The sequence below is a fragment of the Crocodylus siamensis genome, chromosome 5, assembly GCF_052110815.1.
Source record: "Crocodylus siamensis isolate JL-2025a chromosome 5, ASM5211081v1, whole genome shotgun sequence".
In the NCBI taxonomy this organism is placed as follows: domain Eukaryota; kingdom Metazoa; phylum Chordata; order Crocodylia; family Crocodylidae; genus Crocodylus; species Crocodylus siamensis.
Window position 1 is genome coordinate 2,590,090 of NC_143399.1, and position 22,972 is coordinate 2,613,061.

The 22,972-nt window shown below is 48.6% G+C and overlaps 1 protein-coding gene across 3 annotated transcripts; it reads left to right on the forward strand.

The window, feature by feature from the left end:
• The first annotated feature begins 404 nt into the window (after positions 1 to 404).
• On the forward strand, positions 405 to 17,494 carry NASP (nuclear autoantigenic sperm protein). 3 transcript variants are annotated; one of them, XM_090048437.1, is made up of 15 exons: positions 410 to 485; positions 2,567 to 2,623; positions 4,149 to 4,259; positions 4,834 to 4,914; positions 6,067 to 6,173; positions 6,972 to 7,931; positions 10,364 to 10,446; positions 11,246 to 11,331; positions 11,796 to 11,869; positions 13,236 to 13,424; positions 14,680 to 14,846; positions 15,565 to 15,621; positions 15,718 to 15,789; positions 16,718 to 16,846; positions 17,326 to 17,494. In XM_090048437.1, the coding sequence occupies exons 2-15, from the start codon at positions 2,574 to 2,576 to the stop codon at positions 17,377 to 17,379; spliced, it is 2,220 nt and encodes a 739-aa protein (XP_089904563.1). In that variant the 5' UTR covers positions 410 to 485; positions 2,567 to 2,573; the 3' UTR covers positions 17,380 to 17,494. The 3 variants fall into 3 exon arrangements, with proteins under 3 accessions (XP_089904564.1, XP_089904563.1, XP_089904565.1); XM_090048438.1 differs by lacking the exon at positions 16,718 to 16,846 and having other exon boundaries at positions 405 to 485; XM_090048439.1 differs by lacking the exon at positions 6,972 to 7,931 and having other exon boundaries at positions 466 to 485.
• The last annotated feature ends 5,478 nt before the right edge of the window (positions 17,495 to 22,972 follow it).

The following is a 22,972-nucleotide window of genomic DNA, read 5'->3' on the forward strand; positions in this document are numbered from 1 at the left end:
ACGTGGCCGTGGCCGTTGGGATTTTGGCGCCAAGCGCGGGGGGGCGGAGCCGCGCCGGGGAAAGGCGGGAAAGCGCCTATTGTCTCCGCGAGGGGGAGGGGCGGGGCCAACCCCCCCTTTTTTACACGCACGCGTGTGTGCGTACGCTGGGCGGCTTGTTTGGTGATCACAAACGAGGGGGCGACGTTAAGCCGTGAAAAGGGATTTTCCTGGACGGCTGAATCTGTGGTGGTGGCTCTCCCTTAAGGGGTGTGACATGGCTTTTTTTTTTTTTATAATCTCCAGAGCTGCAGTGGAGGTCACCTATTTCCCCCCCCCACTTCCTCCCCAGCAGTTTTGCTTAAAATACCCCTTCCTTATGCTTTGCAAGGGAAACAAGGGTGCTGGCAAGCGAAGATGGTGCGCCTCGTGTCTGCAAGGAAATGGGGGCCTCAGCTATCCAGACACAGCTCTGCTAACAACCGTAGGCAGACATGGTTATTTAGGTGAATCATGCAAACTTTTATTAAACAAACTAAATCACTGAAAGCTTGCAATGAACAATATTTCCGGGCACAAACCCCCTTCCTCAGGAGCAGGGGAGAAGCCCATTGGTGTTGGTAGGCTCTCGGGTGGAATGAAAGCTCGAGCGAGGAGTCGTGTGAAGTTGAATGCACCCATTTTAAATGGAGGTGTGTAGTTCCCTGTCTCAGTCTGCGGTCAGGGAGAAGGCAGGTAGACTTACACCTTTTTGTAGATCTGTTGTATCCAAATATAGCGCAAGGTTTAACAAGGGGCGTGGGGGTTACTTCAGATTCTGCAAAGGGGCCGCAGGAAGTGGTGATCAGACTAGAAGGGGTAGGGAAATGCAAGCACTGCTGAGAGAGGCAAGGGGGGTTGGAGAGAAACAAAGCTGTTAGCCTATTGAGGGTCTTAAAAAATAATCCAGGTAATGCGATATGGCTCCATGGTCTTGGTTGTAACCATACGCCAAATCTGAAACGGAGCTGGAAGGGAGCTCGGGAGTCGGGACCAGTCCTGCTTGGAGCAGATGCAACTACATCCCAGCCAAGGCTTTGTCTACCTGGGTCAGCAAAACCTCATGGGATGGAGACCCTACCACCTCCCTGGGGAGCTTGCTCCAGCGTTTCACTACCCTCCTCGCCAGAGAGGCTTATCCTCCTATCTAACCTCAATTTCCCTTGCTGCAATTTGAGACCATTGCTTCTACTTAACCTGGCCTGTGGATGAGTTCTCATTCCGCCATTTCCTGCTCAAGCTAGTTTTTTAAAGTTTTTCTTTGTCTAAGGAGAGCTGCTCTGAGATCAGCCACGGCACGGGCGGGGAGGTCGGAGGCTTTGCTACAGGCTTGTGTTGTTTTGGTAGTGGTGTCGGATCGGTGTTCGTTCGCTTTAATTGCAGGGATTGCTCTGCCTGTCCGGCGTAGGCAGCGGAAGCGCCGTAAGCAAGTGGTGATGCACGTGTTGTTCGTTTACCTCCGTATCTGTTGATCTCGGACATTGCAATCTATGTGGTTTGGTCCAGTGATCATGTGGTCTGTTGGCATCTGGGTCCAGAGCAAGGTCTGATGCCTTAGTGAGAAAAAGACTTGGGTAGTCTCCATTGCGAGTCTGGCTGGCCCAGACTGTAATTGCTGGAGATGTCCTGACTTACAGGAACCTCCTTAACCTCAGCCATGACAAGTGTGTCCCCCATGGCTGCTTTGAGATGGCTCTTCTCTTCTGGGGACTACGAGGGAGGCCTGGGGGTTATTAATCTATGTCTGGCATGTTCAAGCAGTGGGCTTTAGGTGATACCCAAAGGAATTTCATCGTTCTCATCTCTGGCCGAGTGTTGGAGTGGGTGTCAAGTCCATCTCTGACTTGAGTGGCTACAGTTTTAGTGTTGTAATGGTGTGAATCCCCTCCCTGCATCCTGGCTGGTGGGATCAGAGCAGATATGGTTGTACCCTATTGCACTTGGCATTGCCCTCTTTTTTTCTTTCCTCCCCCCTTTACCCCTTCCCTATCCTTTGTATTTTAATTGCTGCTCTCTATTTAGTGGCTCTGCTTCCTCCAGTCCCTTTGCAGCACCTTTTAGGAAGCCCCCTGCTTACACAAGCTTGTTATACATCTCTGGTTTCATTAGGTGCAAGGAGCTGTTGCTGTGGGAGCCAAAGGAATGTTATGTGATTGATTTTGATGTGAGTTTACGGTAATTAAGAACATCCCTTTTAAAAATTAGGCCTGATAAAAAGGTTTCCATCCAAAGCTCTTCAAGGCTTTGTCTAAAAGAAAAATTCATGTAGAAAAGGCCTACGTTCCTTTTTCTAGCTTTATCAGAAGATGCCAAACTTATGTGCCACAAGCAGAAATTTCTGGTTTAGACAGTTTTTCCACAAAGCAGCCTGCTCATTTCGGCTTGCACCATGGTCCACAAAGTTTGCAAACAGCTATGCCACAGGCTCAAAAATCTGAACCTGCATGGTCTTGTTCAGCCTAGAAATGTGTGAACTACAGGTTAGTCTGTCACCATTTGATAATGCGACAGTTCTGGGAGTCTGTTCTAATTGTTTCTGAATGTGCAGTTGTAGAATGGAAGAGGAACTGGCAGCTCCATCCACATCTGCAGAGAAAACTGACAGGTAAAGTGGAACTGTGAATAACTGCTTATGAAAGGAAGAAAAAACTTGGTACCGTCTATGGAACTAAGATACTGGAATGTAAATATCTTTCTGATTAGCAGGGATCTGGGTTTTCTGTTCGCAGTGGGAAAATGCAGTAAAACCTGGATTTTCTCCTTTTTAAAGGAGAAAAATGCAGGAAACAGGGATGTCCTCTTGCAGGCTCGTAAGGGGGAGCAGGAGGAGGGTGGTCACTAGCAGGGGGGTGCTATGTGTGTGTACACATGCACCTAGCAGCCTAGAGAGCAGCTCCCTGCAGGTAAGTCAGGGTGGGGGTGGTAATTGAGGCCCCCATAATGAAGGAGGCAATTGGGCAAGGCTGTGGAGCTGTGCATGTGGCTTTGGTGGGGGCTGTGAGTTGAGTTAAAGGGCAATGCCATGGGCAGGCCACCAGCATATCAGAGCTGCTCGGTGCCATAAAACCATGTGGGGGGAGACAGCTGCAACTGGACCCATAACCTGGTGAGCGGAGGGGACGGGGAGCTCTGATTTTCTTTCCATGGTTTTAAAAACAAACAAACCCCAAAATCAAATGCCAAAATATAGATATTTAAATATTATTTTATGATCGTGATTGAGGCACTGGTAGGCTTCCAGATTGCTATATATAGATGCATATTCTTTATAATAATTGTTATTTATCATCTGATATTATATAATATAGTATATAATAATTATATTTAACAGAAATTAATATCTTAAATTGAGAGAGCCAGGATTCCTGCAGATTTGAAAGGTTTGAGCTTCTTCATGCCCTCACATAAGAGACCAGAATTTAAGCATGTTCTGCCAGTCCCTTTCTTAGCATTGGTTTTATTCCATAGAGGAACTGTGTGAACAATCTTTGGGGTCTTCCTAGGCGTAGCTTAATTAAAACAGACTGCCCTGGATGCTCTTAAATTATTCTAGTGCAATAGTTCTTGACCTCTTAAGGCACACCTCCGTAGCTTCCTTGAATTTGGCAGCACCCCAGTTGTACTGCCTCAGTTTACTGGTTAACTCCTTGTTCAGTTCCACCTGCTCTGCATGCCCCTTTCCAGGAGACAGTATGGGGTTGGACTGGGAAGGGAACAGGCACTCCTGCCACAGCTGTTTCCCACTCTCCACACAGGAGGCATGTGGCACCGTTCCACCTGGCCATAGGTACCCACACCACTGTGGCATCCCTGAAGGGATCTTGCTATGTGCCCTGGTTGAGAACTGGTGCTTTGCTGTTACAAATGGAAGAATTGGTCTTAATCCCCAGAATAGGACACCTAAAAACTGGTGTGAATGAAAGTTCTTCAAAATTTAATCTATAATGTGGCATCTTATGACCTGGTACTTATATATATATATCATGGCTGGCTAATGTCTGACCCTTAGTAGGAAGGGTTTGAAGGCTGGGTTTAAATCTTTTGGTAAGCAAAGATGTGAGCTTTTAAGAGGATACAGATGTTCTCTCTAAACGGTGATTGACACAGCTTTGTACTTAATAACTTTCCAGTGTGGACGTCGACGGGGAAGCCAAAAAACTACTGGGCCTAGGACAGAAGCACCTGGTAATGGGAGATATTCCAGCGGCTGTTAATGCATTTCAGGAAGCTGCTAGTTTATTGTAAGTAATGGAACATGTTGCTCGCATTTCTGTTATGCTGAGCTTGTTTTTGTGCACATCACTTGAGCATGATCAAGCTTAGATGGAGAAACCTGGCTCTGGCTCAGATGAGCTGTTTGTACAAAGTTATGTGTATGATCCTTAATTAACTGTTGGCATTATAAGATCCATGCAGTGTCTCAGACTCATGAAAACACGGTTTACATGTTCAGACCCTGGGGGAGCAGCTAAGCGTTACAGATGTAAACAGAAATGGCAGTCTCATAATTGGTAACTTGGATCTCTTTAATCCAAATGTTGATGATATACTACCAATATGTCATTTGGACATGCTGCCTGATTTCTGGGAGAAAAGTCTGCCATCCATCTACAAGATACTGTTTTTGAGTGCTTGGAGCAACCAGACTCTGATTGTGAAAGAGAATCACCACTTTGTTGAGGGAGGAGGCAGGGGAATACATGTCAGTGTAGAAACTGGCTGTCTTTATCCATGAAATGCTTATCTCTATTCATTTTTTAAAAAATGCTGTTAACAATCGGTTCAGATGAATGACTGAATTAACTTCCTTTGTAGGGGTAAGAAATATGGTGAGACAGCGGACGAGTGTGCAGAAGCTTTTTTTTACTATGGAAAGTCTCTTCTGGAATTAGCAAGGTACTTTAACACTTACAGAACTGCCAGATAGCAGAATGTTATTCTTGGATGTTTTTTTAATAGCTTAAAATGTAACCTGTTTGTAACTTAGCGACACCACTGGATAAGAACTTCAGTGGGAGTAACTGAATAACTTCAGTTTGGTTCCTCTTTGATTGAAACACCGGCAGTATAACCTAATCGCCCCTCAAAGAGAAACTTAGTGGGGTATCTTTGACTTGTTGGAAACTGGGAAGGGGTATTGGAAAAAGGGATTAGGTTATGGAGCAGAAGACTTTAGTTCAAGGGAAGAGATAAGCAAGTCTGACTGTTGGTCTGATTAATGTGACAGCATTTGTATTTCCAAGAAAGGTCCTGCAGTCTGTAGGAGAGGGCTGGGCAAATGATCAGATGCCACCAGAGCAGGGGTTGGTAACCTATGGCTTGCCAAGTAATTGCATACAGCCTGTAAAGCTAGGATGATGGCAGTTTACTGGGATCCGAAGTGGCAGCAGTGGCCCAAATGTGAATATGGCTCGCTTAAAGCAGTTCCTAAAAGGCTGCCAAACCCCTGCTCTACAGCAGCGTTTCTCAACCTGTGGGTCACAAGGATATATGAAAAAGTCATGAGCAAACTTTAAAAATGGATTCTCTATGGGAAGCCATGGGTTTTCTCTGGCAGGCTGGCAGAGTTCCAGTCTGCAAGGGGTTGCTGGGGGATTGCCCCTCCCACTGGGAGGTGGGAGGGCAGCAAGTCGGGGGTGAGGGGCACTGGTTTGGGTCTGGCTGTCAATGTTTACAAATGAGTCTGGTGCAAAAAATGTTGAGAACCGCTGGTCTAGAAGGGAGTGTTATTGCCTACAGCACTATTAAACAGTGTGCAACTGGAGTGTGTATGTCCAAGTATTAGAGCACCATCAGTGTGATACCTGAGCACTTATAAATATTGCTGTGTGACCAGCAGTCTCTCTTAGACCAGTACCAGGGTCTGCAATAATAAGTCTTGGCAGGTTAAGACAGGAGTGTGTTAACAACAACAACAAAAAGGGCTGAGGGTGGGATCGGCACTCTTAAACTTGATACTGAGCCAGTCCTCCATACTAGTTGTTCCTTTAAGCAATACATGTAGCTGTTAGTGAGTACCAGAGAATGATACTTCCGTTGTTCTCCTAGAATGGAAAATGGTGTGTTGGGAAACGCCTTGGAAGGAGTGCAAGTTGAAGAAGAAGGGGAGAAAACGGAAGATGACTCAATGGTAGAAAGTGCTGATAACATAGATGGTATGTAGAGCTGTCTAACACGCCATAGAGATGCCAAGCCATGTTGTTTCCTGTAAATGCTGGATTCTGAGTACTTCGCTGCCCTGAAGCTTTACACTAGAACTTTTAGTAGGCGAAGGAGTCTTGTTTTATCAATTCATCCAAACGTAGCTAAAAGCTTTTTGCAAGGAACTCTTCTTCCCTAACTCGACTCAAATCAAACATAAAAAGTCACTCGGTTTGTCAGGCTTTTTTGAAGCACTGCACTTGGATACTGTGTCCTGTGTCTAAACTTCCTAGGCCACTCGCACTGCTTTTGTAAACTTGCAGCAGTACAATGGCACATGGTGTCGTTCCGTAAGACTCCTTCCCCTGATAAAGGACTGACATCTTGGTGAAACTTCTCTAACTGTCCTTCTTGTAAGAAGTCCAAGGGCAGGTTTCATTCTGTACTCCTTCGCAGATGAAGATGGCACATCTCTGCCCCTCTAGACTACTGGATAAAGCTTGGCATCTCTTGCTTAGCTGTGACTAAAAACGCTAGTGCACAGAATTGCATATTGCTTGAGTGGCTGCTTACAATGCCTTGGTGTGTGTTGATCAGGGTGGGGGGAGAGGCGTGTTCATCACAAGCTGCTTTGTTAGCTGGGATCCAGTTTTCCTTAGATTTCAAAAGGGAGTGATGTTTTAGGAACGTGCTATGGCTTGATGAGAAACCAACACATTGGAGGGTCTGAGGGTGGTATTTTCATTTCCCGTTAATGCTTTTATTACTAAACTCGAAGAAATGTTTATGCTTCATCTTCCTTAACCATATAGAAGAAGCAAGGGAGGAGTTGAGAGAGCAGGTATATAACGCCATGGGGGAAAAGGAAGAATCCAAAAAATCTGCAGAAGAGTCTCCAGCACTGACCGAAGGTGGGAAGGAAACTGGAGGAGAAGATGTAGAAATGGAAGAGGTACTGGAAGGAGAAGTGGCGGCTGCTGGCACAGAGACCAAGCCTAAAGAGGAGGTGGAGGAGCAGGCAGAGGCAGCTGTGAAGCAGGCAGAACCTGCAGAAGAGCAGGCAGAAGCAGCTCCAGAAAAGGAGGCGGAGGCAGAGGAGCAGATGGCAGCAGAAGCAGCTCTGGAAGAAGAGGCAGGGGCAGAGGAGCAGAAGGCTGATGCTGCAGAGAAGCAGGCAGAGACTGCTGTGGAGAAAGCGATGGCTACAGGGGAGCAGGTGGCTGTAGCTGTGGAAAAGAAGGTAGTGGCAGAAGAGCCAGTGCCAGAGGCTGCAGGAGAGGAGGCAGCGGCAGCTGTGGAAGAGAAGGCAGAAGCTGCAGTAAAGGAGGCAGGGGCTGTTGTGGAAGAGAAGGCAGGCTCAGAAGAGCCTGTAGCAGACACTGCTGAAGAACAGGCTGTCTGTGCCGTGGAACAGAAGGAAGAGGCAGCTGTGGAGAAGGGGGAAGAGAAAGAAGAGCAGGCAGAGGCAGCTGTGGAGAAAGTGGAAGACAAAGAAGAGCAAGCAGAGGCAGCTGAAGCAAAGGCAGAGGCAGCTCCAGAAGAGAAGCCACCTGAGGAGCCTGAAGATGCTCAGTCAAAGGAAATGCCGCCTGTAGCTGCAGATGCCACTGCTCTTGGAGAGGATGGGGAGCCCTTCGACAAAATGCAAACAGAAGCCAAAGTTGAAGTAGGTGCTCAGGGACCGCAAGAAGATGAGAGAGATGACCTGATGGAAGCGGAAGGCGCTAAGGTAGAAAAAGAAGAGAGAGAGGACCTGGTGGAAGAGGGAGAAGGTAACAGGGAGAGGAGAAGTACTTGTGGGTGGATTACTTGATGGATTTGACTTTCTAACAGTGGGTAAAAATGATTCCATTCAGGATTTTCTGTGTGCCTTAGGCAAGGGCTCTGCCAAGGGGGGCACTTGGAGGATCTTGTATCCAAGAAGCTGGTTTCACTTAAGTTCCAAGGAACAGCAAATAGTCTTAGTTTCTCTAAACTAACGCTTAACTAACTGCAAAGCAAAATTGCTACTGTTCAAGCAAGCTGCGGCTCCCAAAGAGATCCACATAATGTGTTGAAAGCAGTCACTGGGCTGGTAGAGAATACTGAATGGATGTTCACTTGCATGTATCTGGGTTTGTTTCACTAACCTTCAGGTAACTTGAAACACAAGCTGCCTTTGGTCCCGAGCTCCATTCTAGACGGGGCAATACAATAGAAACCACTGAATTGATCCCTTTTGAAAATTGGAACTCCTCTGTGGAATCTCTTACTGGCCATCACATGAGATTGCAAACTTAGTGGGGAAATCTAAATTGACTACGATAAGCATTTAAAATTTAATTGTCAATTGGTGCTCGCTTGTACGTGCTTCTGCTGTGTAGCTTTTCATGTTGTTCTGCTTCCCTGCTTCATCATAGCTGCTAAACTAATTAACAACAGTCTTGGAAACAAACTTTCACAGTACCAGGCACTCCAGTGATGAGACGCAATAGGCCATTTCCTGGTAGCTAATAAAGTGTCCCCATCTGCATAATGGCGCACTTGGGCCAGCTGAGTGGTTCATAGCAAAAGCTTCACTTTAACAGTGATGGATGAAGATCCACATTGTTTGATTGCCTTGGCAGTCCAGGCACCTGTCTTCCAACAGAAGGAAGGGTGCTGTACAGCTGTGCTCTCCAGCATCTTTAGTTACCCTGTAATATGTAAATCCTTCTAATTGATCACTCTTGTCTCAGGATCAAGCTGTTAAATGCGAGTTTCCCCCACCCCAACAAAGCTGTTTGAGGAAGGGTGGGGTGGAGACAGGGACACTCTTTTTCCAAGTTGGCTGCTGTATTTCATGGTGTAACATTGTTCCCAGCCTTCCTGAATTGGTCACTTCAAACTATTTAAGTACTCTGTTTTTTTTTTTAGCTTTGTGATATCTCCTGTGTTCCAACTCTGATAAAGCAGTTACTGCTCATACATACAGGCATGGGCTGTTTTAGCATCAGCTAGGCCGCTGAGGAGGCTGTGGCTTTTTAGCTCTGGTTGCAGCAGTTGCAAAAGCTGAAGCTCCATGCTAATCGCCAGTGGAGATCAGGCCTCTTTTCTTTCATACTGAAAACAACTAGGTTGTTCTAGGACAGTTACAGTCTGCTCGGCTCCTAGGCTGACTCCAACATCCACGCAACAAGTCATTCTATTCCCTCTCTGCTCTCTTTGCATGTCTCAGGCTTTGCCCCAATCTAAAAGTTAGCTGAGCTAAGCTTTCTGTATCCTTGACCCTCTAGTCTGTTTTCTCTTGCTGGAGAGATGATGTAAATGTCCTTTGGAAATAGTAAGCTGAACTGGTGCCACACAGCAGTAATTGTCACCAAGAGCTGCTTATACTGAATGAACAAATGTAGGAGTCCAGTGTAGAGTTTCTTTCTTTCTTTTTTTATTTTTGTGACTGCTGTCGTGCTGAAAACATGAGCGCATAAGTGCCATCCATACTAGGTCAGACCAATGGTCCATCTAGCCCATATCCTGTCTCTGATGGGGCAGAAGTGGATGCTATACAGGGAGAGTGCTGAACTGGAAATCCCTGGAGTGATCTATGCCCCTATTCAATGCCCTCCCTGCTTTGTGTTTACAAAAAACCAACCAACCAAAAACTTGTTGGCTATAAACTGTGTCAGCTACCAATTTCAGTGGGTGCCCCTTATTGGTTCTAGTGTTGTGGGACTTGGTGGGCAACAGTTCCCTGTTCACTTGACCCATACCCTTCATGACTTTTATGGACCTCTGTCCTATCCCCCCTACTCAGCCTTCTCCTTAGTTATCTGGAACACTGCCTGGTCTGCCCATCTACAGGTGGCTAGTCCTGCTGCACAGCTGCTCCAGTCCACTGACTCCTGTGGAAGGTCACCAGGAAAGTATGGAAGCAGAAATATATGAGAATCTATCCCTGGATTAGCTGCTCCCTTCTTCCACATGGTACTAAATAAGGACTTAATCCTAAGCAGCTGCTTCTATAGACTGGGAATGAACTTGGTTTTCACTACTACAATACCTGACGTCTTAATATAGTGGCTGCTGCCAACAGGAGATGTGAATGCTGGTTATACTGTTCTAATGTCACCCCTAAGCTTTCACAAAGAGGAAGGAAACGAGATTTAATCTGTTTTGTGTTGCCCGACTAACTATATAGCGCATCCTGTTACCTGGGCATGTTCTCATCCTCCTGTGTTTCTTGCAGAAACAGAAGGATCAGAAGAAGACGATAAAGAAAACGAAAAAGCTGAAGAGGATAAGGAAAATGAATCTGTAGTTGAAGACAAGGTGAGATCTCTTTCTTGTTAATAGCGGTCCTTAGTGCTTCTGGACGAACAGAATGCCCCTGGCGAGAACCAGGTATAATGCAAGCGTGGCTTCTGCTGCTACTTTTATCAAGAACTTGAAACTTCTTGGGTAATAACTGACTTGGCACCCAATAAAGGATCTCTTGAAACTACTCCTGTTCCAGAAGAATGACAAATAAGTCGTGGAGAAGTAGCTATTTCTTAATTCTCGGCTTATAATGTCATCATATTATCTACTCATATGTTTAAAGGTTTATGTCCTCCTGCCCCCTCCCTTCCCTCTTTTTTTCCTATGCTTCAGTGACCCATGATTTAGATGTCTGTGCCTGGAGGCTTGTCAAGGCAGTGGCTGAATAGGACAGGGTCATGTATACATGAACTCGGTGCAAATTGGTGCCAGACTTCCCAGGTCTCAGTAACTGGTGCTGTAGGGATATACCACGACTTTGTTCAACAAGTTCTTCCAGTCAGCAAACATATTTGGCCAAGCCATTCTACATCTGTTCTAAATTAAATCACTTCACCCCCTTGAAGCTGGGTTTTGGTGGAGTACTTTGCTTCAAGCAGTACCTGAGGACCCAACTTTGTGCTTTCATGTTCCTCTTACTACTAACATCTTTAAAGAGTCCTGAAGTAACACTGAAGGTATTCAGATAACTAACATGCATCACCTGACACTGCATTGCCTGATGTCTAAATGTCTGGTGAGAATCTTTGCTAAATGTGGCCATGTTACGTGTTGCTTGTGGCACTGCAATAAAATGTCAATGTCGTTTTAGTCTGCTCAGGAAAGCGAAGAGGATGAAGTTGGGAATCTGGAGCTAGCTTGGGATATGCTGGAGTTGGCCAAGGTCATCTATAAAAGGTAAAAACTTTTAGTCTTGGTGTATCTCTGGTACAGGAACCTACCAGGGTGGAAACTGATCACTTGGCGCTCAGCATTTGCGCAGCCACAATTTTTTACCAATAGATGTTGGTGCCCTTTGTGCCACATTAAAGGAGAATCGGTGGTGCAACAAAGGTGGTAACAGACTCTGCTGCTTTGCTGCAGTGGATGTTTTACCTCTGTGGTGCTTTACCCACTCAGCCAGGGGATGACTGTGGCTGAGTGGGGAAGCGGGGGGCAGGACGAGGGGCTTCCAGATCATCTGTGCTGTGAAAAATTGTGGCACAACTGATTGCTTAATTTCATGATGTCTATTTGTAGCCCTAGTGGGGGTTGAGAGAGCTACTGGGGAAGGGGCATACTGAAGGTACCCTTGAGAGAGAAGCTTTGGACTCTGATCAGGGGTTATAGCAAACAGCCTAACTATGGTTCTTTTGATTTAGACAGGAAACAAAAGAAGCTCAGCTCCTGGCTGCTCAGGCTCACCTAAAACTAGGAGAAGTCAGCGTTGAATCTGGTACACTATCTTGAATTGATTCTGTGTAATGTGCTCTAGTGCTAAGCTGGGGTCATTCTGCCTGGCGTTAGCCTGCCCTGCCCCCTGGGTGTGCTCTAACATGGCTGGAGGGATAAAATGACCTGGGACACAGGTTACGGGAAGCAGCTGTTCAGAGTTGAAATTTCTCCTGTGGCTGGACTAGAAGTAGGGACTTGGAAGTCTGCTTGTGCAAGACAGCCGTGTTTAAGGTGTGGCTAGGAACATTCTAGAAAACTAGTTTGTTGTTTGTTTTTTTTAACTTGGTAAAAGTGCCTTAATCAATATGCGAGAAGCTGAATGACAGTGTCCTAGGGTGTTCTTCCCAAACCCTCCAGTTGAGTTCACTCTCTGCCTGTGCTAGGAAAAGCTGAATTATCCCAAGACTTTGGTTAAAGAATCCAGCATGCCCTTCTCTTTACTTACCCCAGGCTACAACGGGGTGTCAGAAGCTTCCTGTGGCAAATATTTAAACAAGTTGGGAGGCTTCTCTGTGGGTTAACAAAGGGGGCTGTGCCTCTTGTACCACCTCAACCATCAGTGGAGAGTTTGGAGTTAGAAGGTATGGTCTTGGGTAGCTTTCTCTGCTTAATTATAAAAGGTGTTCCTTCTTGATATTAAAAGTTTGATATTATAAAAGTTCCTTCTTGATGTTACTTTCTTTGCTTATTACTGAGCAATATAACTTGTACTTGATTTCATACTTCCAGTGTTCCCCTGCTTGACCTTGTGTAGACCTTTCAGAAACAGGAGAATGACCTTTTCAAAGTGCTGAGCTGAGGAGGGATGTCTTCCACAAGCTGCCCAGCTACTTAAAACTGACTCACTCTTGGGTTCCTTATGGAGCCTGTCAGCCCTCCTGGATCATGGTGTATGTGTGAGGGCCACCCAGACCTCCGATGCATATGCCTGGGCAGGGATTTTGGCACAACTGATTGCTTAATTTCATGATGTCTATTTGTAGCCCTAGTGGGGGTTGAGAGAGCTACTGGGGAAGGGGCATACTGAAGGTACCCTTGAGAGAAGCTTTGGACTCTGATCAGACTGAGTCCAGATGTTTGGTGCCTCCACGGCTGTAGTTGTATAAGTGTCTGGGAATTGAACCCAGGTCTCCTGTGTGGTAGGCAAGGATTCCACCATTGAACCGCAGGCTCCTTGTGATGCCAAGCTATCAGCTGGCATTGCTCAGCACAGGTCACAGTTGCTTCCAGGCAGTGCAGAATGCAGAAACAGTTGAGGCTAATACAGTGGGTGGGAAGCTGGTGGTATGGTGACTTGGAGGTGACCAGTTTGTTTGTACTAATAGTTACTGGTTGTGTCTAATAAAGGCTTGTGTATCTGTTTGTAGAAAACTACGTGCAAGCTATAGAGGAGTTCCAGGCCTGCCTCGCCCTACAGCAGAAGTACCTAGAGGTGCACGACCGCCTGTTAGCAGAGACTCACTACCAGCTGGCTCTGGCGTACCACTACAACAGCCAGTTCAATGAGGCTGTTCTGCAGTTCAGTAAATCTGTAGAAGTCATTGACAAGAGACTGGGTAGGTGGGTTTGCTAAAGCTTGGCCTAGTAGATTGACCTGTAGGAAAGCTGGCTTTATTTCTGCAGCTTGTTGTTGCCAAAGCAGGCTAGATGCAGATGCTGTAAGGTGGACATGTAACTGGTTTGATCATGCTCAATGTGGACTTGGGAGGATGTATCAAGTGGGGGTCTGCCCTAGGTCTGGTATTGTTCAGCATCTTCATGAATGATTTAGGTGCTGGGACTGAGCGCACACTTAGCAAATCTGTGGATGATGCCTAGTTAGGTGGACTTGCAGATTCTCTGAAGGGCAGGGCTAGAATCCAGAATCACCTGGATAGGCTGGAGAAAAGGTCCACCATCAACCAGCTGAGATTCAACCAAGACCAGTGCAAAGTCCTGCACTTGGGATGGAATAATTGTGTGCAGAAATACTGGCTGGGCTGCAGGACTGCAAAGGAGGGAGGACCTGTGGGTAAGCTGAATGTGACCTAACAGTGTGCTCTTGCCAAAAAACCTTCCAGTAGTACTGAGCTGTATTGACAGGAGTGTCACTTGAGAATCGGAAGTGATTCTGCTCTGTTCCGCACTGATGAGGCCTCCCCTGGAGGTGCTGTCTGGTTTTGGGACTCCTACCTTCTAGAAAGATGTAGGCAGGTTAGAAAGAGTCCAGCGCAGAGCAGTAAAAATGTTTTGGAGCCTGGGGGGAGAGACTTACCAGGGGCTTGGAGAAGGGAAGGCTGAGGGGGTTTGTTGACAGTCTTTAAAAACCTGAAGGGCAATTAGGCTGGGTGGTCTCTTCCTTGTGACCGCAGGGGGCAGGACAAGGAGCAGTTGCCTCAAGTTGCAGCAATGGAAATTTAGGCTCAGGATGAACAACTTTCTGGCCCTGAACGTGGCTGGGCATTGGAACAGGCTGCCCAGAGAAGTGATGGGTGAAATCTCCACCCCTGGAAGCTTTCAAGAGCAGGTTGGACAGGATGGTTTAGCTAGGGCTGGGTCCTGCCTTGACCAGGGTGCTGGACTAGATGTGATCTCATGACGTGCCTTCCAGCCCCACTTTCCCGTGACTATGCTGTGCTGGGTCCTGTCAGTAAAATCGTTCTCGAGTCCATGAGGGGTAACCTCAGGTTAATTGCCTGTGAGCAGCCTCCACTGCTCTTCTAAGAACCCATTATGATCGCAGCGAACTTGACATTGTCTGCACTGGGGGGAGAAGCTGAGCAGCTCTTGCTTGTGTCGTTGGCTAATGCACGACTCCCACTCATCTTGTAGTGATGCTGACTGAACGGATAAAGAAAGCAGAAGGAGGATCTGCTCAAGATGAGAAGGAGATCGAGGAGCTGAAAGGACTGCTTCCTGAAATAAAGGAGAAGATAGATGACTCGAAGGAGTCTCAGAGGAGTGCGGGAGTTGCTGAACTGGCTTTGAAGGCAACTCTGGTTAGTCTGTCTGTGGTACTTAAAGTGTATTTATTTTATTTAGATAAAGCTACCTCTGGCTCTCTCGGGGAGTGACATCATTCTGTCTGTCTTAATAACATTCCTCCTAAGGAAAGTGCTGCTTGGTAGAAGAGGCAAGCTTTTGTCAGAAGACTGAACTGTTGCCGTTTCTGGATTACTAATACAGACTAATTTATACCAACCTAGCTTTCGACTAAGTCTGTCTGCACAGTTGGCTCAGTCGTGGTTGGTGGGGTAACACTTATTCTACAATCTGAACACCTTGTACAGAAATAAAATAATTTAGTTTGACGATTAAGCACTTCATAGTGATTTAAAAAAAAAAAAAAAATCAGGATTGAGTTGGTCAGTGCTGACTGGGGAAATGGATGGCCAGTCTTATTTTCAAATGTTGGCTTAGCTGTTCCCTTAAAATAAAAGCATATTAAAAATCTCAATTTAGTTATTGGAAATGGATGCATGGATTCCAGAGGGGGGCAGCAGGTTCCAGGCCAGAGGATGTATACAGACTTAACATCTTTACAACTCTTCCATGTTGTGCATTTACTGTCCTAAATCCAAGAGTAGTTGTAGACTGCCTGCCTGTTCACTCCTTCCCCTCCCCGTCCCCCGGACAGTTCCTCTGCAGTACTTCTGGATGCTGAAATTGTCCCGTGGTCCAGGCCTTGGCTAACTATTGTTTTCTTTCTGTTCGTAGGTTAGTGGAACTACTTCTGGCTTCACACAGAGCGGAGGAAGTGTTTCCGCTTCCCCGGTAAGTGCAGGGTATTGTTGTGGGAAAACATTTAACTGTGAGTTTATTGGACTGCCTTAACACTTGCCGTGTGGTTTACAACCTGTCTTGTAACAGATTCCAGTAAGAAAACCGGCTGATGGAGCATCTCAGTGTGTTTCAGACATCTCCCACCTTGTCAGGAAAAAGGTGGGTTCATAAGTCGCTATTTGGACAAATAATGAACACTAGCTTGCACTGTGCACTCATCACTTCTTGACTAACGAACCTGCTGCTGTGCTCAAAATTAAACCCAGAAACACTGCACGGAACTCCTTTCCACTGGGACCCAACCAGCCTGGGAACCATGTGGCTTCCTGAGAGTGGCTTTGATGGTTGCTGGTGCTGTGCAGCCCCCCACCTGCCCCATGCTGGTTTAACCTTGGAGCTGGGTTGTGTGACTGCTGCGCTCCTTAAAGGAGTGCTGTAGGGAAGAGGGGACCTGCAGGGCAGTGCACAGACCCTGTTTGAAGGGCAAACAACCAGGCTAAGCTGGGTTCCCTTATTGCCAAGTGGAAATGGAGAATTGGACTTCACATAGCAAAGCCAGTTTAAATGTGTTGCATTCGTACCACAAAAACCTCTTACTGGAGTAATGACATGCAGGTAATTCTAAAAGACACTAGTGCGTAGGTCCTTTTTGCACTAAAAATATGTGTTTGTTTCTTGAATTTGGACTTCCCAAGAGATTCTTCATGGGCCTAACGAGCGACTGGGATGGCATGCCATGGTGGCTGCCTCCTTCAGTCCAGCTTTTGGAGCAGGCTCTGATCTGCTGCAGAGCTGATGGGAAATGTTGGAGGTGCTACAAATCACTGCTTGTAATTGTAATTTTTTTCATTTCGAATTACAAATCCAAATCATTAAGGCTGTTCAGTTGCAATGAGAATTCTGGTGATGCCGTATTTGCAGGCCAGTGGTTGGAGCACCCAAAACGAGCCCACGGCATCAGTTCAGTCCTAACCCTTGACTATCTGTTGCAACCCTGCCACTAATGCAGTGACACCTAGACACTAACTTGCTGAACTCTTTAAGCTTGAAATTGAACATAGTGAAGACTAAATGATTTTGTCTTCAGAGGAAACCAGAGGAGGAGACTCAACAGGGAGACAATGAAGCTAAGAAATCTAAACCCGAGCCGGCTGTCAATGGCGGTGGTGATGCTGCCCCCAGTGGAAATGAGGTTGCAGAAAAAATGGAAGAGGAGGTGGGCAGTTGAGTCAGGAGTCGGGGCCACGTGTGTTCCTTCTCAGGGCAGGCACGCGCTCACGCCTGCTCACTATAACCCTTTTTACTTTTATTGCCTGCATGTTCCCCACAAGGTATCTCATCCTTTCATTGTCAAGTGAACTAGCCACGGAGCTTTGCACAAGGGGCGGAGGGGCTGGCAGCGTGCAGTGGAGTTCAGCAGTGTCTCAACAGCAGCTGAACTGCACCACGCAGTTCTTGCTCCCAAAGTGCTGGTGTGCAAGCACGCTGGTTCTGTGCAATTCCCAAAAATCGGTGTCACGAGGCCAAGGCTAATTGTCCATGCCTGTGTTTTGGAGAAGTTCTTGGCTTCTCCAGTGCTCAGCAAAGTCCAAGCTGACGCAGCTCTCCAAGCTAGATGCTTTCAGAGCTGGTGCATGAATGAGCTGTTCTGTAGCGCCTGCTGCTGGCTCCTAACCACGTGTATTCCTCTTTTAGACAGAGAAAAGGCCACAGGTGGAAGCAGGGGCTGCAGTTGAAAGTACGGTATGATAGTTCTCCAACGTGGGACACTCCTCTTCTCCCAAGGAAAAACGATTTTGTATATAGTGTATTTTTTCACTTTTTGGCAACTTTTGTATGACTTCCAATAAAGATTGTAAGCAAATGCTCTGCATTGTGTTTTCTAAGTAGGGGCCACTTTCCTGGTACCACCCACAAATGTACAGCAGCGACCACGAGAAACCATCTGAAGAGCTGAGGACAGGGGAGAGCCCCAGTAGGCCTTATGCTTCTGTCATCTAGGGGCAGATACTCGATCTCTCTGTTGCCCCAAGTAGTAAGAGACTAACGAAGTAAACAATGGTGCCATTGCATTCTTCTCCGGTGGAGTTGGTGGAGCCTGTGTCGGCTCCTTGCAGTACTGGATGCTTCCTAGATCTGATCTAGAATCAGGAGCTGTGCCTGAAATGGGAGCAGAAGCAGGCCAGCTTTGGTGGTAACTTTTTCCCTCCAACTGTGTGGTTCATGAGGGTTTTTATCTATAGATTTATAGAAGCTGTACTCAAGCCTGGACAGTGTTCAGCAGGATGTGAAACCCTTGGAAATCACAGGGCGAGAGGTTTGAAAGTGCGCCTGGGAGCCTAGAAGGTACTTGTCATCCTGACTTCTGAAGCAAAAAAGCTCTTAGATATTTTTGCTGTAGGAAGTCATGTACAAAATTCTCCACCAGGCAGCCTGAACTGGTTTATTTCCAAGCTTAAGGTTATGTGTGTGCTAAGCTCTTTTCCTTTGTCTGCTGGGGGAAAGAACGGATCTAGACGACAGCAGTAGAGAAATGCACCTCTAAATTGCTGCCCCTGCTAATGGGTTCCTGTGCACTCTGGTCTTCTGTTGGTTTGATTACAGTGCAGATAATGTACCCTCTTCTCCTGTCCCCAGGTTTCTGCCTTGTCCCATGTCATCAGTTCTGCTACTTTACTTCCATGAGGCTCTTTAGCATAAGACTCCACGTTTTCCTTTGGGAGGTAGGACTGATCTATATCCTGAGATGAGAAACAAGGTTAACTGGTGTGAGCAACTTCTAAAATCCGTTTAATCTAGCAGTGCTTCTTGGGCACCTTTCAATCCCACAAATCTTGTCATTGGCCCTCTTAATGTTCAAGGGTGCCCACTCATTTAATACCTTGGAAGCTGAAGAGAAAAGGCTGCCTGTTACTGCAGGGCTTTTTTGGGGGTCGGGGGTCTTTTCTGTCAAGAATGAAGATATATTTTGTTGTTTAATTGTCAGATCCATGCAGAGAACCTCCTTAATTAGCCTGCAAGCTGTGGAGGAAGAGACTCATTCTTGTCCTGCCCAAGCCTGGCTCTTTGTTGTCCAGTTACTTATTAGTAAAATGCTTCCTACAGAAACTTTTCTAACCAGATTTAGGCCCCCAAGTTTTTTCTGTGTTGCACCATGTTGATCTAAGGCAGGGGTAGGCAAAATGTGGCCCCAGGGGGTTGGTTGCAGCCCGCCAGGCCATTCTATCTGGCTGGCAGGGCCCCTAAAAAATGTAGAAAATTAATATTTATCTGCCGCTGGCTGCCTGTCATGCAGCCCTTGCTGGCTTGCCAAAACTCAGTAGGTGGTCCTCTGCCCAAAATAATTGCCCACCCCTGGTAAGGACACAGGCATTGCCTGCCATGTTCTTTCCAGCACTTGATCTCCTGCAAGTGTGTTCAGTTTGCAGTGCGCAAGCTTCTCCAAGGAAAAGGAAGGGGTGCTGCTAAGGCAAAAGGGAGGTGGGAGAGGAGAGGAGCACTGGGCAGCAGGGATCTCTTAGCAGCACTCCCTCGCCCACATCCTCTATTCAGGGTGTTGCTTGCTGTCTGTCCTGGCTCTTGCCTATGAAAGCTTATGCATATTGGTCCATACCCTGCCTGTTGTCTGAATTAATCTTTAACTGGTTCTTTTAGACTCAAAAACGCCTCCCTTCCCCAAATGCGAGGGTGTAGCCAAAGAGCAAAAACTAGGGAAGTAAGAGATCAACTTCTATGTTCCTGCAAACAGGTCAGAAAGGTTTAACACTGCTTTCTATTCTGAAATCTGATTCTCTTGGTAATCTCTTATGGGTTTGACTCAAGTCATGTTTGTGCATCTGACAGCGCTTCACTTGGCTTGCACCCTCGAAAGCACCTCGGTGCCATGATGCCCGGGGTTGAGAATCGCCTAGTCCGTAAGGTACAACTCAGCCCAGCCTTTGTCTGACTCCAAACCAGCCAGGCTGAATACGTCTGCCCTTAAATTTCTTGCTAGGATCCTGTGACCCCAGCTGACTTCCTGCAGTGGGGGCAGGGGCCTGGACTCTTCTGAAGTCCCTTCCAGCCCTGCTGTCTCTGAAATTACTCTTCCTCCCATCTGTGCCACAGACAAAAAATGGAGGAAAGAGCCAAGTGGTCACAGACCTCCCTGGAGGTAGATGCATGCAAGTTCTACTTGCCCCATGATCAAAGTACATGCAGAAATGCAGCTTCTAGTCGAAATACACTTGTACAAGTTTCAAACAGTCCGTCCATGTCGCCTCCAGGGAAAGGATTTAGTTTTTGCTGGCTTCATCTTGCAAGCCTAAGGGTTAGGACAGCAGTGCCACCAGTCTTCTGGGCTGGTTCCAGTGTGAATCCCCTCTCCTGAGCCGTGGGCACCAAAACGGTGCAGTAATCCCTTGTGTGATGGTATGAAGGCTTTCCTGGCTATTGGGAATCCACCGATACGTGCCAGGACAACACGCTTGCTTTTCCCATGGCCACAGCAGTAGTGGCATCTAGCTAACCTGTGACATGGGTCACTTGCAGCCCCCTGTTCCCAGCAGTACTTGGGTTTGGCTGCTGCAGGACTCTGCCCAGTGCTCGGGCTTCTTGACAGTGCAGTGGTGTGTGTGCTTAAGAGGCTTTCCAAGCAGTTGGGAATTGCAAAGGACTCGGCTGTGACCCCTCTCCTGCAGGGTGTCCTGCGCTCTTGTCTAGGCTGGGAGGGGGGAAACCTGTTTCTAAATTCCCTTCGAGTGGTGGCGGGTGCTTGGACTGCTGTGGGTGGGTATTGCCAGCCCAGCCCCAGAGTACCAACACCCCCGGGAGGTGGATGCAGCGAGTCCTTCCCACAGCAGAGCCCCCGGAGGGGGAAGGTCTGGCTCCAGTCTCCTGGGGCCTCAAGCAAGAGTGGGGCAAGAAGCTCTGGGGCCTGAGCTCAGGGCACTGCAGGCCCCTGGGTTGTCGGGACAGCTGGCTCTTGGCACAAGCGGACCCTCGCACTCAGCGTCGCATGTCCGTTCCTTTGTGAGGGCGGCGACTTGGACGTGGGCTCCGTCCTTTGCTCCCTGGGGATGTGTGCTCAGGACCTGCAGCTGGGGCAGGAGCACTTCTGTGAGTGATCGGGTGCCAGGGCTGGGTGCAGCGGTGCTCTCGGGCTGGAGCAGGCGCCGTAGGGGCCTGCTGCTCGTCCCTGGGGATCTAGCACACAGCGAGGACGGCAGTGGGCAGAGTTGTTGCTGGGAAGCCTACCGCCTCTTGCTTGTTGAGGATGAGACTCTGCTCGAGGGTGGTGTTCGTCTGCTGCCAGGGACAAGGTCTGTGCTCCTAGCCCCGCCACGTTCGCTGGCTGAGCTGGGTGTGTGCTGCTTACCTCTGCTCTGTAGGCGCGGAGTTCCTCCTCCCGGCGGCCGTCTGCTATCCGAGCACCCACCGATGCCCCTTCTAACAGCTGAATCTCGGAGGAGGAGAGTGGGGTAACTACAACAGCCTCGTTCAGCTGCCAGTGGGAGCTGCAAAAGGGAAGCCCTTGCATGTGCAGGGAGGTGAGCAGGAGCCGTATGCATGCAGGTCCAGGGGCAGGCCGTTCTGTTAGGTGTCAGCCTGAAGTAAAGCAGGCTGGAGTTACGGCTGAGACTAATGACATCAATGATACTGAGCTGGGGGTGTGACCACCCTGCCTTACCAATGCACCAGGCCAAAGGATCTGAATCCACCACCCAGCCTGGTGCCTGCTGCTGGCTTTGCACAGGGGCAAGGGATGACAAGACCGCGGGGGATTGAACAGCAGCCGTCAGCTCCCTGCAGGGGGGCTGCAAAGAGGACAGAGCTGGGCTGGTCTCAGTGGGGGCGGATGACAGGGCAAGGAGCAATGGGCTTTAGCTGCGGCAAGGGAAGTCGAGGTTGGATATTAAGAGAAACCATCTCAGGAGGAGGGTGATGAGGTACTAGAACAGGCTCCCGGGGGCCTGCTGCTGTGCGACTTCCTGTGCATAACACATGCCCCTGCTGAGGCGGCCCTAATGAAGCAGGGAAAGCATTCAAGCCATAGGGGCCTGGCCAAAGACCAGTGTGTCCTTATGGTATAAGCAAGTGTGCGTCCTGCAGGGTGGAGCCCAGCACTGCCGTGTGCACGAGGACATGCAGAAAGACCGGGGGTGCGTTCGAGACCTGATGCTGAACAGCCCGCTCGAACGTGCTTCCAGCCGAATCCAACCGGGCGCGCTGGAGAGGAGCCGTCGGGTTCCCCGATCCCAGGCGCTTTGGGAACACCGAACGGTGGCTCTGCTTGACTAATGTGTAACTTGGTTTCCTGAACCGTGCTGTACTGTCATGCTGGGGATGGGGTTTTGCGCTATGAATCGCAAGTCTAATTCCCCACAAGCTCCTGCATTTCACGTGTCTGCGCGGCTTTCCCTTGGCTGCTGCTTCCCAAAGCGGGGCGGATAACGGGCTGCTGCCCCTCAGGCCGTGGGGCAGCGCGGGCTGAGGCGCTCTAGCCACACTTGATGATTTCAGGCTACAGAGCCAGATTTTCAGGATTTTTTTTTTTTTCTCTCTCTTCCCTTTCCTCTGCTGGAGCTTTGACCTTGGTCTGCAGGCAGACGGCCTTTCTCCCTGTCCCAGGAGGCCGGCTGGGTTCTGCAGCTGGCACGACAGTGCTGGGGCTTGAAGCAGAAAGAGCCCAGCTGGTACTCGCGGCTCGTCTGTCTGTGCAGAGCTAACGAGCTCACGCTGGAGCTGAGGGGGTTTGCTGCTGATTTTCGGGGCGAGCGAGTGGTCACAAGCCGGGTCGTGGGGGGGGGTGTCATTGCTCAAGCCCTCCCTTCCCACTATTGCTGCTTTGGACCCGTCCTTCCTCGCCATGGCTGAGCAGTTTGCGTCACTCGCCTCGTTCTCTGCAGCCAGGTGCTTCGGCGCGCTGCGACACTCCCCCTGGGACAGCACGACCAGGAGGGGCTGGGGAAGCACAGGGGAGAGTCCCACTTTGTTCCTGGCCCCACCAAACCTCCTACAGGTCCGGCTGGGCTGCCCGCTCCCCTCCTCCTCCTCCGTCCCTTTCTCCTCCTAGCAAGCTGCTCCCCGCCCGTCTACACGTGATGATTGCAACCGCCGCATCCTCTCTGCTGGGTCACCGTGCCCCCTTCCCTCCCCTCTGCTTCGGACGGCGAGCACTTGAGAAAAGCAAGCCGAGTTGGGAAGGCCCCGCTCGGCGTAGCCCGGGCAGAGGGCAGGTTTGCTTCTGTTGCCGCAGCGTTTTCGTTGCCGTCGTGCTACGGGACGATGGATCCCAGCGAGGCCCTGATGGTCCGCACCCGCCGGCTGGGAGCCCCTGGTAGCGCGGCAGCTGGTGAACACG